Raw genomic sequence first — 13,425 nt, 5'->3', positions numbered from 1 at the left:
TCCTTATCTATATTCTCCTCTGTGAGGTACAGAGAGAGCTCAAATGATTCATACCATTCTTTACATACGTTTGAGACAATTGAGTACCTGAGTCAAGCAATAATGAAACTAACAGACAAACGTATACAGAAACTCACTCAAATCGTCTTTTATTACTGTAGTAAGTAAGACTGTTGGGACAGTATTTTCTGTGTTGCCGCGTCCGTCACTTCGATGGTAATATCCAGTGATCGTGGATCTTTGACACTCTTGGTGCAGGACAAGAAGCCCTCTAGTACTTGACCTGTGCATGATAAATAATGATAGGCATGAATATCTCAGCTCTTACTTAGCTAGCTAGCTTATTTTGAAGATCTCAATGATGTCTAAATGAAACACAAAATGACATTAATATGCCTTAAAATCAGATAAGCTCTGTTGCCAGTCTTTTGCTCAATACAGGGGACTACCTCAAATAATAGACAAAGAAAGCATTGAAAAATGCTGTACAAAGCAAATCTCCATTGAACGTCGGCTTGCAAGAAGATTCATTTGTGCTCCTCGTGTTTTCATTTTTCCACCTCAACATCGTGAGTCATCCCCATTTCCTCTCAATTCTTTACTTATTATCGTGACATGTAGAACACCGTTCTATGAAATTAAACCAGTATTTTTTTTAGATTTCCTTTTATCTAGACATGTGTGTTTTAGCTTCTCGGGTCGTACAAAAAACGATCAGATTAGCGGTTTTAAGTTTCTGACGTCGTTTTCTTTTCAGTACGAATAAGTTTAGAGCACAATTGCACATTGACAGTCGCATCTCAATTAACAATTCCAAATTTGTAAATGACTATTGCATAGTAGCATGATATTTACTTCAATTTTAATATTTCAGAAAAGTTAATTCTATTGAATTTATGAAGGCCGATTTACACGATACAACTTTTGCTTACTACTGTCGCATGCGATTTCTAGAGCGCGCACTGGTTATGCAACTCTTGTCATTCAATGTTGTCTACACCTTTGATTGTCGAAGGATTTGATAACATGTTTCAAAATCCTCCGACATTGTACTTGACGTGTACGACAAGTTGTAAGTTTGATTTACAAGAAACAATTTTTATCGTAAGGTTGCCGTCAACAGGTCGCATTCAACAAAGTCGTACCGTCGAAAATCGGCTTTAGCATGCAATGTTCTAACAATACACTGGAAATAGTTTGTAAAGGAGGCTTATGGGAAGGAATCTCTTCAACAGACAACTGGACCTTTTAATGTGCTAAATACGAATAAAAAGTATATAACAGTATCAAAGCGATTAATAACACGATAAACCTTCTTCATTAATTATTATGAAAACGAATTAGGCAATATTTTATACAACAATGAACAGGGACACTATTACAAAACAGTTAAGATTGATAGATTTATTTTCATAGCTGTGAAAAGTAGTTGGAATAAAGTATGAACTTATTATTACCTTGGGTGACGTTGATTGGTTGTTCGAGATAAAACACAGTTTGTTTCCAGTGTGTTGGCGCGTGCGAAGGACTGGTACTAAAACTGACCTGGGAGGAAGCAAGGTAAAATTTAATAGCATACGAGCCACAGGCAGCCCCACTGTCGGCGCTCACATAGTATAAGAAACAAGTAGTCCACTTTTCATCGAGGGATTAATCCTTTACTCTCATATTCATGAAACATCGTTGAATTGCTAAGGAAATGAAAGCCTTTTTGCAGCAGTCCTCTCACAAAGTATTGTTACAATCTCTTTATACAACATTATTGGAAGCTTTTGGGAGGTTAATCGTCTTCCAAACCACCGCCTCCCTCGTCAACTCTACCCTGGATGGTAGAAGGGACTGTGACTTGCTCTTTTTTTTATCTCAACCCCGATTAACTAACAAAGGTCTGTAAACAGAATGTCAACATGCAAAATCAAGCTCTTGTACTGTTGAGTGTCGTATTTGACCCACATGTCAATCGGGACCGGTTGTTAAATGGCCATGTCATTGTAGCTGATCATAACGTTTACGAAGGCTGAAACAGCTTAAAACAACCTTACGTAAGCTCACCTTTTCAACGCAGTTCTTCTCGAAAAATATATCAAAGTACGCAACGAAAGCCTGGACGTAAGATAACAAAGCAGACTGTTAGTGTGGTGTTTATGTTTGGACCAACGTACGTAGAACGGTGAGAGTGGCGCTTCGCAAAGTCTTTTTTCAGAATGCTTTTGGTTGTCATCACAGTAATTACTGAGAGTGAAAAGCAACCTCTGGTAGGGTTTTTGACTTCAGAGTTCTGGGGTGAGTTGCATAAAATTTAACGCCGGGCGTAACTGCTAACGCCAGACCTTCATCCCAGTCACATTCAGTATTTTAACGTCTGACGATAGCATTTACGCCCGACGTTAAATTTTATGTAACTCACCCCTGGTGTCAAGGTTAACGCAGTCAAAAAACGGAAAGTTACTTTTGAGCAAAGCAAGATTATTCTTGGAGAAACTAGAAAACATCGAGCATCAAAAGTTTCCTCTTGAGCGGACAAATAGCCTAAATGTTCACAGGAGGTTGCTCATGGTAATTTGATTGAACTTGCCGTCCTGGAACATCGAAACTTACCGAACACAGACTGTCTTTGTTGATTGTAACAGTGAAGGGTGATTTGAACTGTAAATCATTTAGTTCACAGCTAGGTACATCCAGATCCTAAGAAAACAAAACAAAGGATTGCATTGTAAAATGTCTTAAATGCATGTATTAAAACGTTCTTGTTAATTTTTACTACAACTGACAAAGAGAAATGACAAAGAGAGATGGTATTTCGCGGACACCAAGTTTTCTCACTCGTGCGGTGGTGTCCATTATAACCTGCCTGGAGCGTATTAGGAGTCCACTACAAGTGACCTGTACGTCGATCATTCTGTTTTCAAAAGTATGTCCAACTTTTAAACCCTGACGTTAGCGATTAACCACAGCCGTACAACCAACGTTTTATGCAGATATACAAAGGCTACCATCGGCATTTGTATGTCTTACATGTAACTATAATAGTAATTCAACTCGCGCTTGTTGGACTTGGGATTATTATTATTGCCAATTCGGCGCAACGCGCCTCGCTCTCCAACTATCATCTCATCATCTCATATCCAACGCGTTCTCGTGGAATAATTGTTAAATAAATATCTTGTATACACATTTGTTGACTACTGAAAAATAGAGCTATTGAGGCTCTTAAATAAGTTCTTATTTTCTTGGGGGAATTTCTTGTTGCTGATCAAAAAACTAATTTAATATGGGAGTGTTACTTCGAGTGTCATGAACGGATATCATGACTATCATGACTAAGTTCTAATACTAAACTGAAAAGAACCTTTTAGCCTACAGGTTCTCAATTCACTAGGTTATTATTACAAGAGGGTTTTACGATATGTGTCGGTCACTACCGTTTGCTAGAACAAACGAAGCATGACATTACCTTTACTGTACACCGCGATGAAATCTCGTCCGTGGGATTCACGATTTCTACAGAGGGTTCTGTACAAACAGACGTTTTCATACAGCTCATTTTAAAGCCTATTAAGCAACAAGAACACGAGAGAAGAGTAATTAAATCACAAAGTGTCCACCCAACAACCGACCAGAATCCTGTGCTTCTTAACCCTGGTCAAACGGACTTTCAAGTCTCAAGCTTGTGTCGTTTCGCCCTTCATTGGGCTAGAGCTTGTGTGTACTTACATACAGAAATTCGCACGCAAGTTGGGGCAAGTTTGGCCATCAAACAAAATTCGCCCAAAATTATACTTTTCTCTTTCAGTGCCGTGTGCAAAGCTGCAATCTAGGGTGCGTTTCGTTGGGAGAATCCAAACACCGATTTGTGATCTCAGATAATTCGGATCATGGTGCATCAAAGGAACCGACGAATCCTTGTTTAGAGTGGATTCGTCGGTTCCTTTGATGCGGTATGATCCGAATGATCTGAGATCACAAATCCGTTTTCGGATTTCTCCCAAAGAAACGTACCCCTAGTGTCTGTTGTCATTTTCAAACCTTCCTTGAGTTGCGTCCCATTTGCCCTGGGCTTTGGACTAGCAATTTGCAGAAGCGTTTTATCTGAAAAACGTACGACGCAGAAAACATGTGCGTCCGCAATATGCAAACAATTCCTCACCATAAACGTCATCCCAAAAGTTGAGTTTCTGTTGAACTTTTTCGCTGTTTCCCAGGGCAGCGAAGCATATCGTGCATCGATCTGGATATACTGCAAAAAAAAAAAAAACATTCAAACAATTGTGAGGTGTCAGGTGAAAGTTTTTAGTAGAATGAAATCATCTTTTTTGCAAGTCAAACGCCCCCAACCCCCTTCCCCCGTCCCCCCACCGCCTCCACTGCTTTTTTTTTATTGTCACCCGGTCATAACAAGTGTATTGGGACGAAAGGAGGAAGACGTACATTGAAAATCGACGTGAATCTTACCACAGCCTGTTGGTTTCAGCCATTTGTCCCTTGCAAATAATACAGTGTCAAGCATTGACTCAAACAGTAGAAAATAGCCCTGAAAGTAAGAAAAAAAAGGCCGCAGTTTTTAATAAGAACAGAAATTCCAAGGCATTATACCTCCTGTGCAAAATAATAATTTCTGTCTTGCGGGGAAAAGGGATTATTTTGTGACAAAAAAGTACCAAGAATCTTTTAACTCACCATCCATTCCGATACAATAACATCTACCTAAATATAAAACCCAAAAGAAAAACCTTAGAATAGTAAAGAAAACATTAATAAAGTGATACAAACCACAAAGATGAATAAAGGAGACTAACGCTAGCATGCGCCTAATATGCCGATATTAACATTCAAAAATGTGAAATCGAGTGAATTTTAGTCCGAACGTTTCGAAACGCGAGAAAACAAAGGAGTATAGTCATCACGTCGACAACAACGTTTTCCTTCATAGACAACGGATTCAGGTGGTAAGAGCCGGAAACGATCTTATAGAACTTCGGACAAACTCTTCTGATCAAATATGTAGACTGCCACGAAATTAAAAGCGAAATGAGAGAATTTCTAACGAAAGTTTGCGAACGATGTGATGTCTATAATCATTAATGGTCTCATTTTTGATGAGATGAATTATCTTAAAAAAATTATTTTAAATTTTGAAAGTCCAGAGTCGAGCAAGTCCCATACATTTATTTCAATTTAAAGGAAGGTGCCACCCGGAATCGTGAAAATGTCCATATGGCCAGATATTCGTGGTCCGTTGGTGGATGGGTTTATGGATTCCACAGTAGTTATTTTATGGACGATACCCGTGACATTTTTCTTTGTTTTCTACCTTTTGTTGCCTCACACACTATTGTTCTACTGGAGTTTATATACCTTTTGATTGCTTTGTTTTATGTCACTTATGAGTTTGGCAGGTTTTTACACCGAGGATGAGCCTACTTTATGATACGGAAAGCAATGAGCGTCTACTGATGAGCGACTAGTCATAGTAGTAGACTGCTTTTTTTTTTAAGTTTACCTTGTCAACTGGCAATGTTACTGCCTCTGCTTTTCCTTTCACCAATGTAATGACATTTTCCAGGCCATTTTCCCTGAAATGAGACAGAACGAACTTATGACTAACACAATCAATAGACTGTTCACAGTCCCCCTATTTTCCCGTGGGATTCTCGAAGACCGGTACGCTTCGATGGCACCGCCGCCATCTTGGTTTGTAATAGCGAGCGCGATCTGGGGAGAGTGTCTAAACTACCGAGGGGAGGGGGGCGGAGCAAGATGGCGGCGGTGCCATCGAAGCGTACCGGTCTCGAGAATACCACGGAAAAATAGGGGGACTGTGAACAGTCTACACAATCAACAATTATGGTACTTAGAATCCTGTGACGTTCATAGAAAGGACAAATGCATACGATAACTGAACTTATACAAATGCAATAGACCATTTTACTGCAACTAACGGAATCCTTCACTACTTTGTTTTCTACTCTGGGCCCGGTTGTTCGAAAGCCGATTAAAGGATAACCGAGGTTTTCATCTCGCTCGTTAAAAATGGTTTTAAAAGTTGATTTTAAGCTATTGTTTGAGAAACGTCTAAGTCAAAACTGAAGGAGAAAAATATTTTTAAGGACCTCTGTTGATTAGTAATTAAACTCGAATTTAAGTTCACGCTAACCCAGGATTAGCTTAATCAGGCTTTGAACAACTCAACCCTGGTTTTGTAGTATTACTACTGAGTATTGAAGGATTTTACGTGAAGCTTACCTCACAATATCCATAGCCTGGTAGATTATTTCTGATTGGTCAATTCCTATCACGTGACTTGCCCCAGCCTTCGCAGCGAACATGGAAAGTATGCCAGTTCCACATCCAATGTCTAAAACAACCTAACCAGCGAAGTGTAAAGAAGCAGTTATAAATTTGAAAATCGGAATCAAGGTAAAATGAACTGTATGTTATTTGAGCAGCTTTACCGAGCACCTTTACTTGGTTTTAGACTGAAGTCATTAAAACGTGTTGTACGAAGGTAAAAAACCTTGCTTCTTTGTTGTAAAGATGTCATCAATGAGTCAATGTCTCATACTTTCGACATTACAGCTCGAAGTTAAAGAATACTGGTATACCTTGTCTTTGAAAATCGCCGGATTGTTGACTATAAAATCCCTGTAGCTTTCAGTTCTTGTTTTATCCTGTTCAAAAAAGGCATAACCGAGTAAGATACTTTAGCACGGCTAGACTGAACGTAACAACACGCTATAGAAAAACGCACAGAGTGTTTTTAAGTCGAGCTAACCACGTACCTTTAGCATCTCCTCGTGAATGCCAAAATGCGCATACGAGCTGAAATATGCATCGTCGTCGCCATCATTATCGCTAGTGGTTCTAGATCTGAAATTAATGCATAGAAAAGCCCTCAGAATAACGCCGGGTACAGACCAGGAAGAAAGAGTGGGCTCTTACATCTTGTCTTGGAAGGAACACTTATAATAACTATTCTATAGAAGAGGGCTTGAAAGTACCCAGGACAAGAGATGGAAAGTTCGACTTCATGACCGGATCAAGAACCAGTGTGTCTTTATACATAAATCGGGAAGATGATGGTGTCATGACAACTGCATTGGTTACAGTCCTTCCTGCGGGTATTCCTCCTGTCCACAACGTACAACCAAACGGTAAAGTAACAAATCATGGCTATGAACACTTACAGAGAAATTAATTGATTTACTAATTTTATCAATTTGCATTCCATGGCTTGGGTGGCAGACATAATAACCAAAGCAAAGCGACAGTGATCCGGTTTGGTTTGCCTCCTTCATTGCCCGTAAAGTTCGTGGGGCGCACGTGTTGTGTGCAAAATCATTCAGTTGTCTGACAGTGCCCGTTTTTACCTGTCATGGCTTTGCTGTTCCTCAAGTAAAGCACTCTGTGCAACAGATCTAAAAGATAAAACAAATTTACTAGACATTAATTAGTTTTATAGAGATATCAATCCAAATTCAGAGAGTTGCAGGTCGATGGAAAGTCTTCCATCAGCCGTAGTACAGCAATCAACTAGCGACAAATTGCTTTTAAACATGCTATGTTCAAGATAAAAGAGCACCAATTTTCGACAGTGTCTTTGCTTAGACATGAAATTGCTCTTGGAGCACCAAGAAGAAAATATCAAGTAATTTCTCGAAGAAAGGTTCAGTGATTTCACGAGGGAAGAACACACCCTACTCAGTTTTTGGCGATTTTATGCAAATGCACAAGAGGAAAACTGATGTTAACCAAATGTTCAAAGTGCAATCCACATCCATACTTGGCCATCACCATAATTACTGCCAGAGTGACTGTCTGGGAGACGCAAATATGTTTTTGGCTATTAAAAGTGACTCTAATAGGTCACATTGTACCTTTAAAAGCAAGAACCAGATCACAGTGACTGACTTTTGATTCTGGAAGTGAAGGCGTGAATAATTCAGCAAACAGTTCGAAGTTTCCGGTGATAAATAGTATTTAAATAAATACATGTACCTTAACTGATAAATATCTTCAACTGCTCTAGCGAGATTTGCTTCTGCAACATGAGCACGGTTCTCCAGCTGCTGAAGCCTTTAAACAAGAGACGAGAATAATTAATAACCAACAAACAGCGTTTCGTGACGACAATGTGAAGAGTAAAGAGTACACTGAGGAGGACTCTATTTCTTCTATTAAAACAATGTTCGACACGTACTTGTTTTCAGAGATATTGAATTCTCACGTTCGTATTTCACCTTTTGTGTTAATTCTTAAGATTTTAAACTCGTTTTCTTTTACAATTGTTTTATCTGAATCTCGCTAGGTGAGGAGGATCAAGACTACATGTAAGGTTAGATGCGTTTTATCGAAACATTTTTATTATTACTGTACTCTGGACATCAAAGGATAGGCGTTATGTACAAGAGGGGGCTAGCAAAAGACTGGTGATGATACAGGCCTCAGATTAAGTTCATCCCTGTGTAACCTGCGATGGAGGTCTACTTCATCCATCTCATATCTACGCAGAGTATTCTACGTAGTGTACTTGGCCGGCAGTGGATCAGCCATGAGCAATACTAATTTGGTAATGGACTACAAAAGACTGCAACCCAGTCCAGGAGCAGCAATACTTCTAGTCACTCCTCAAACGCAAAAAAAAAAACAATACATGGAAAGAAAACAAAGAAAATCACCACGTGAAGGAGGATTGGAAATTTGAATTTCGCCAAGAATTATTAATGATCTGAGAAGCTATCTCAAACACTCGAATGAATGTTTCATCCAATTTTCAAAAAACTCGAAGTTGGTTAAAAAAAATTCGGCAAAATCGGATGAAACATTCTTCCTCGTGTTTGATATACAGTCGAACCTGTATATAACGGCCCTGTATTAAGCGGCCACCCTCTATTAAACGGCCAGTTTTCAAAGTCCCGATTTTTTCGCTCATACAAACGCTGTATTTGTTACCTGTATTAGGCGGCCACCTCTATTAAGCGGCCGCGGCCACCCTGTAGCAGTCCTATGTTTGTCTTTCTTTGTTATTTTTACCTATATTAAGCGGCCACCCTTCAGTGGGAACTAAGCCATATGTTATTTTATGCGGTATTTTATTGTGTTTAAAATGCGACATGTACAAAGCTACTGTAACTGAAGCTGATACTCGGCCGTTTAGTATCGTTAACACTTTTCAGATGTCCGCAATGTGCTGAAGTAAAGTACCATATCACAAACGGTAAAACAAGTTTGTTTTTAATATGCTTCACTCTTTAGCTAGAAATTCCTCTTTAATTAGCTTGTTCCTCAGCCATGTGATGGAGAATGAATCGCCTTCAAAGATCATTGTCAGATGCTATAGAACATGCAGAACAACTACGGGCGTTTGCGCAGTACCATGGATAACAGGAACTGTCGCTGGCAGTGTCGACAGTTAACGACTTTGTTTAAAGTATTGATCGCTTGAAAGAGTATTGATTGTCCTATTGTTTCCTTGCATGAAATATTTTTGTATGATACGCCATCAAAATTGACATTAGACCACGCCAAGTGAGTAATTTTGGCGATCCTATATTAAGCGGCCAGTTCCTCAAGTCCCGAGGGTGGCCGTTATATACAGGTTCGACTGTATATTACTTCGAAAATTGTTACAAAACCTGGAGCTGAGTGCTCGCGGTAATGAGTCATGTACTATAGTTTAGACTGAAACGTAATTAAGGTTAGAAAAAAAAAAGGTTAGATCGAAGGTACCTTTGCTTCATGTCCAGATATTGTGAATATGGTATGCTAGCTGTATGGTTAAGAAAAAAAAGTATAGACTAAATAAACATTTTTACTGTATTTTGTTGAAAGACATAACATACAGATATAACACTGCATGCACATACGTCTTTATTTTCAAATTAATCACCCAAAACATTAACACTGTCCTCAATTAGTAAACTATTGAGAGTTGCCTTATGTTACCTATCAATACACGTGTGTAAATAAAGGGTTTGAATCCATGAGTATAAGAGGAATGTAAGTATATAACTCCCAAGACGTGAAGTATGAGCTAGAAATCGTGGTTGTGACAGTAACCTCACAATCTGTAAACAGTTGGGCCAATAGTCATGTAGAGACTCAGTTTAAACAGACTATTGCTTCTACACTACTAGCTATTCCTTTGAGTTTGAAGATGACTATTCCTTAGGACCTTCTTGACAACATCAGGCACCAGTTTAGCACAAATTGGTAATACTGCCAGGGAAAATAATTATTTCATGCACAATAGTCTTTCCCATTTTGCTCCTGTCGAGTTTTTTTTTTTTTTCACAACAAATCTCTTGTTGAGATTGGTCAGAACAGAATAGAGCAAAGTGCTCTATTCTACCTTGCTGATACCTAAATACAAGTACATAATCCAAATTTAATGAGCAAAGTTTACCTTCATTCTCACTGCTGCCTTCTAGCTGACTACTTTCATGCATGTCCTTGTCAACTTCGACGTCAGAATCATCATCAAAATCTGCAGTGTTTACAAGAATTGTACATAATATTAATGCAGCACATACATGTGCCAAATGTCTGAATTAGGGAGACCTTTTTCCTTACATTCAAAGTAGAACAGTAAAAGACAAACAAGTTGAGTTTCATACCATATTGCAAAAGGCCATCATTAGCAAGAGCTGGCTGTAAAAACTCATCATTTTCCCATGGCAGAGGTGGAGTGACAGATCCAAAGCTTTCAGAGGAAGGTTTCTTGTGCAAGAAAAACAAAGAATGCAGTTCAGTCAACATGTAAAAGAAAACCAATGTACTGACCATGGAGTAGCAAACAAGAACAATGGCAAAACATGTGTCTCACAGGAAAAGCAGATGAAAACCCAACAGTTAAAAGTAACATTGAAAAATCCTCTGATCCTCTCCTACCAATTATTTTCTGCAACCATTATTGCTTTCTAACCAAATAAAAGACAATGGTTGTTAAAAACATGGCAATTTACAAATAATCAACATGACACTTTTCTTGATCATGAATGTTACATTTTAGTATTAACAGACACCAACAGTTTATATACATTAAGTTACCATTTTCCTAATGTAATTTATTAACTTGATACATCCATAGAAGTCCAGTCCTTAAAAAAAAAAAGAAAAAAAAAAGAAAGAGAAATATATTATTTTGTGACAGAAGGTACAGTATTGTACTGTCTTGAACCTTTGAACCTGTGTGTTTCTCTACAGTTTCTTCACACATGAAGTAATTGTACACTGTTGGAATCACTCTTGGTGCTTTACATTAAATTTCAAAAATGTGCATATTCTCCTTGGTGGGACAGGGGGCAATGTATAATGTATGAAGGTTGTCTTGTTCAATTAACAACAAATACATTGTACTTACTGTACGTCAGATTAAAACATTTGTAAATGCAGCAGATCCAACTTACTGTGCATTCTTGTTACTTTAAGAATGTCAACTCCATGAGCTGAGATACAGTGATTCCAGACATTATCAGCATTTCTAAAGCAGTCCTCACAAAACAGACAAACAATGGAGCTCTCCTGTTCCTCTTCTTCTATCTCCTCCCAGTCATCTTCATTTTCACTTCCACTTTCTGGGAAAAAAATACATATATGCTTTTAGCTTTTTAACTCTCTAGTTCGCATACGACTTTATTGTAAAAAATTCATTCACATGACAATGTGCTCAATGTTCAACTTATCAGCGTATCGATGGGGTGGGGAGTTGAAAATACTGCCTATCTTCATTGACAATTTAAAAAAAGTTTGTAATTACAGTACCATACGATTCAAAGTAAGTTACCACCTACAAGAATTACATCGCAGGCTACGACAATCGGGTTAAACATAAAGGACTAAGAATTGTACGTGTTATGATGATGTTAATGAACTATTGTAAGGGTAACAGAAGCAGCATAAAAACTAATTAATTGCCGATTGTCGTAGAAAATTCCACTGAAAAAAAAAAAAAACTTGTCAATAGTCAACGGCATTTTGATGATCTGACTCTTGAAAACTATGCAATTGAAACTGGTGAACTTCTACTTTGGAACAGGTAGCATCTGTGCGCCTCCTTTCAAGCAAAAGAATGAAAAGCCACCACAGTTTTGGAAATAACGCAACATTACTCTTAGAAGTTTGCCGTATTTATTCATGCCAAATGCTGACCAGATTTTATCATGAAATCAAGGTAATTTTAGCCAAATCCTTCAGGAATATGGGGTCTTGGTCCAAAGCCAAGAGTTTTGACACAAATTGTTTCACACACAAAATGAGACACTGGTAACTTAGTTTTGAGTAGTACTGTACCTAGAAAAAGTTTCATGCCAGGCTAAAAATTTCAGCCCAATTAGCTCAACTTTCACCTGTGCCAAACAGGCTGAAGAAACTCTCACACAGTGTAGTTACCACAAAATTTCAGCCTGGATTCAGAACATGAACTTAGGCCAATCTTGATTCTCAGCTGAAAATTCCTTTGTATAATTATTTTTAGGCTCTTGGGCCTAGTTTCTGTAGCATGCAGCAGCCAGGAGTATTTTGATTCTACAAACTATTCATAGCCCACAGAGGGTCACTGGAAATTTATGATGGGTAAAATGGCTCAAAATTTAAAGATTTTAAAGACGAGTACAAAGCTAAACTGGAATTTCCCGAGGGATCAGGGGTACAAACCAAAAGACCTCATGGGAGGGGTATGGATATTTTCTGGAACATCAAATTTGGGCAAGTTGTCGACACAGTCCCCTACATTAAAAATGTATTCATTTTACTAATAAAACTCTAGTCACAGTGGTGCATGTGTAGTGCTATAAATGCATGGGGCTGTGTAGAAATCTTGCCCAAATAACTTTGTACACCTAAATGCGATGTAAAGCCTCAAGTCGCAGACCTTCAGATCTTCCATACAAAAGGCCAGTTAAACTTCCAGCATGCTAACCACCTCATAGCCTGCGAGCAGGATAACCACCTCACAATTCAACACCACATCTCGGTGATCACAGCTCTGACATCTCCACACCGGCTTCATGTGTCGTGTATTTGGCCACTCTTAATCACAGATGCTGTTTTCTTCTTAACATAGCCAAAATTTTAATTATGACATCACAGCTACAAATAATTGTCGAGATTTAGAGTCCTGGATTAGGTTACGAATTTGAACGAGATCCAAAAGAGCTTGGGAGAGTCACGTGCACGTACGTGGTGTCCTCTCTCAACCTTGTTTCGGGAGCTAGTTGTGAGCTGTAGCACGTTCCGAGTACTTTCGAGTTAACTTTTTATTTCTTTATCATGGAAAATGTCCACTTTTTGAGACTAAACCCCGATTAAAGGAGCAATTTATATGATTTAGTCCTTACCTTCGTTGTTTTTCATTTTGTCCGCCATCTTGGAAACTGAGCCTCAGTGTCAGCGGCTTGGGATATTTGAGGTATGCATAAATGACAGGTA

The 13,425-nt window shown here is 38.6% G+C and overlaps 2 protein-coding genes across 6 annotated transcripts in view; both read right to left on the bottom strand.

Moving 5' to 3' along the window:
• Positions 1–209, bottom strand: part of LOC146470004 (uncharacterized) — a 40,353-nt gene extending 40,144 nt beyond the window's left edge. For all 5 annotated transcript variants that reach the window (XM_085122079.1, XM_085122081.1, XM_085122082.1 and 2 more), the window contains exon 1: positions 138–209. The gene's annotated coding sequence lies outside the window, so the exon portion shown is untranslated. The remainder of the gene's footprint in view (positions 1–137) is intronic.
• On the bottom strand, positions 133–13,375 carry LOC146470003 (uncharacterized). Its single transcript, XM_085122103.1, has 20 exons — positions 13,335–13,375; positions 11,406–11,573; positions 11,047–11,096; positions 10,614–10,716; positions 10,403–10,483; positions 9,727–9,766; positions 7,996–8,073; positions 7,368–7,415; positions 6,780–6,867; positions 6,603–6,668; positions 6,244–6,365; positions 5,501–5,573; positions 4,678–4,704; positions 4,453–4,531; positions 4,148–4,237; positions 3,455–3,552; positions 2,599–2,685; positions 2,053–2,103; positions 1,458–1,545; positions 133–283 (listed from the first exon to the last, which is right to left on the bottom strand). Exons 1-20 carry the CDS (start codon positions 13,360–13,362, stop codon positions 153–155), a joined length of 1,596 nt encoding a protein of 531 aa, XP_084978229.1. The 5' UTR covers positions 13,363–13,375; the 3' UTR covers positions 133–152.
• Between the last annotated feature and the right edge of the window lie 50 nt (positions 13,376–13,425).

The sequence above is a fragment of the Pavona decussata genome, unplaced genomic scaffold, assembly GCF_977016875.1.
Source record: "Pavona decussata unplaced genomic scaffold, jaPavDecu1.1 SCAFFOLD_114, whole genome shotgun sequence".
In the NCBI taxonomy this organism is placed as follows: domain Eukaryota; kingdom Metazoa; phylum Cnidaria; class Anthozoa; order Scleractinia; family Agariciidae; genus Pavona; species Pavona decussata.
Note: the sequence above shows the minus strand (reverse complement) of the source record. Positions and strands in the feature narration are given on the sequence as shown.

Bases quoted from the DNA above. Each gene is read 5' to 3' on its own strand.
- LOC146470003 (XM_085122103.1), bottom strand. From the start codon at position 13,362: ATGGCGGACAAAATGAAAAACAACGAAG. The intron at 4,705-5,500 runs GTAAACTTAAAA...TTTTATATTTAG, and splicing joins TAACATTGCCAGTTGACAAG to GTAGATGTTATTGTATCGGA. The intron at 4,238-4,452 runs GTAAGATTCACG...TTTTTTTTGCAG, and splicing joins GCTGAAACCAACAGGCTGTG to TATATCCAGATCGATGCACG.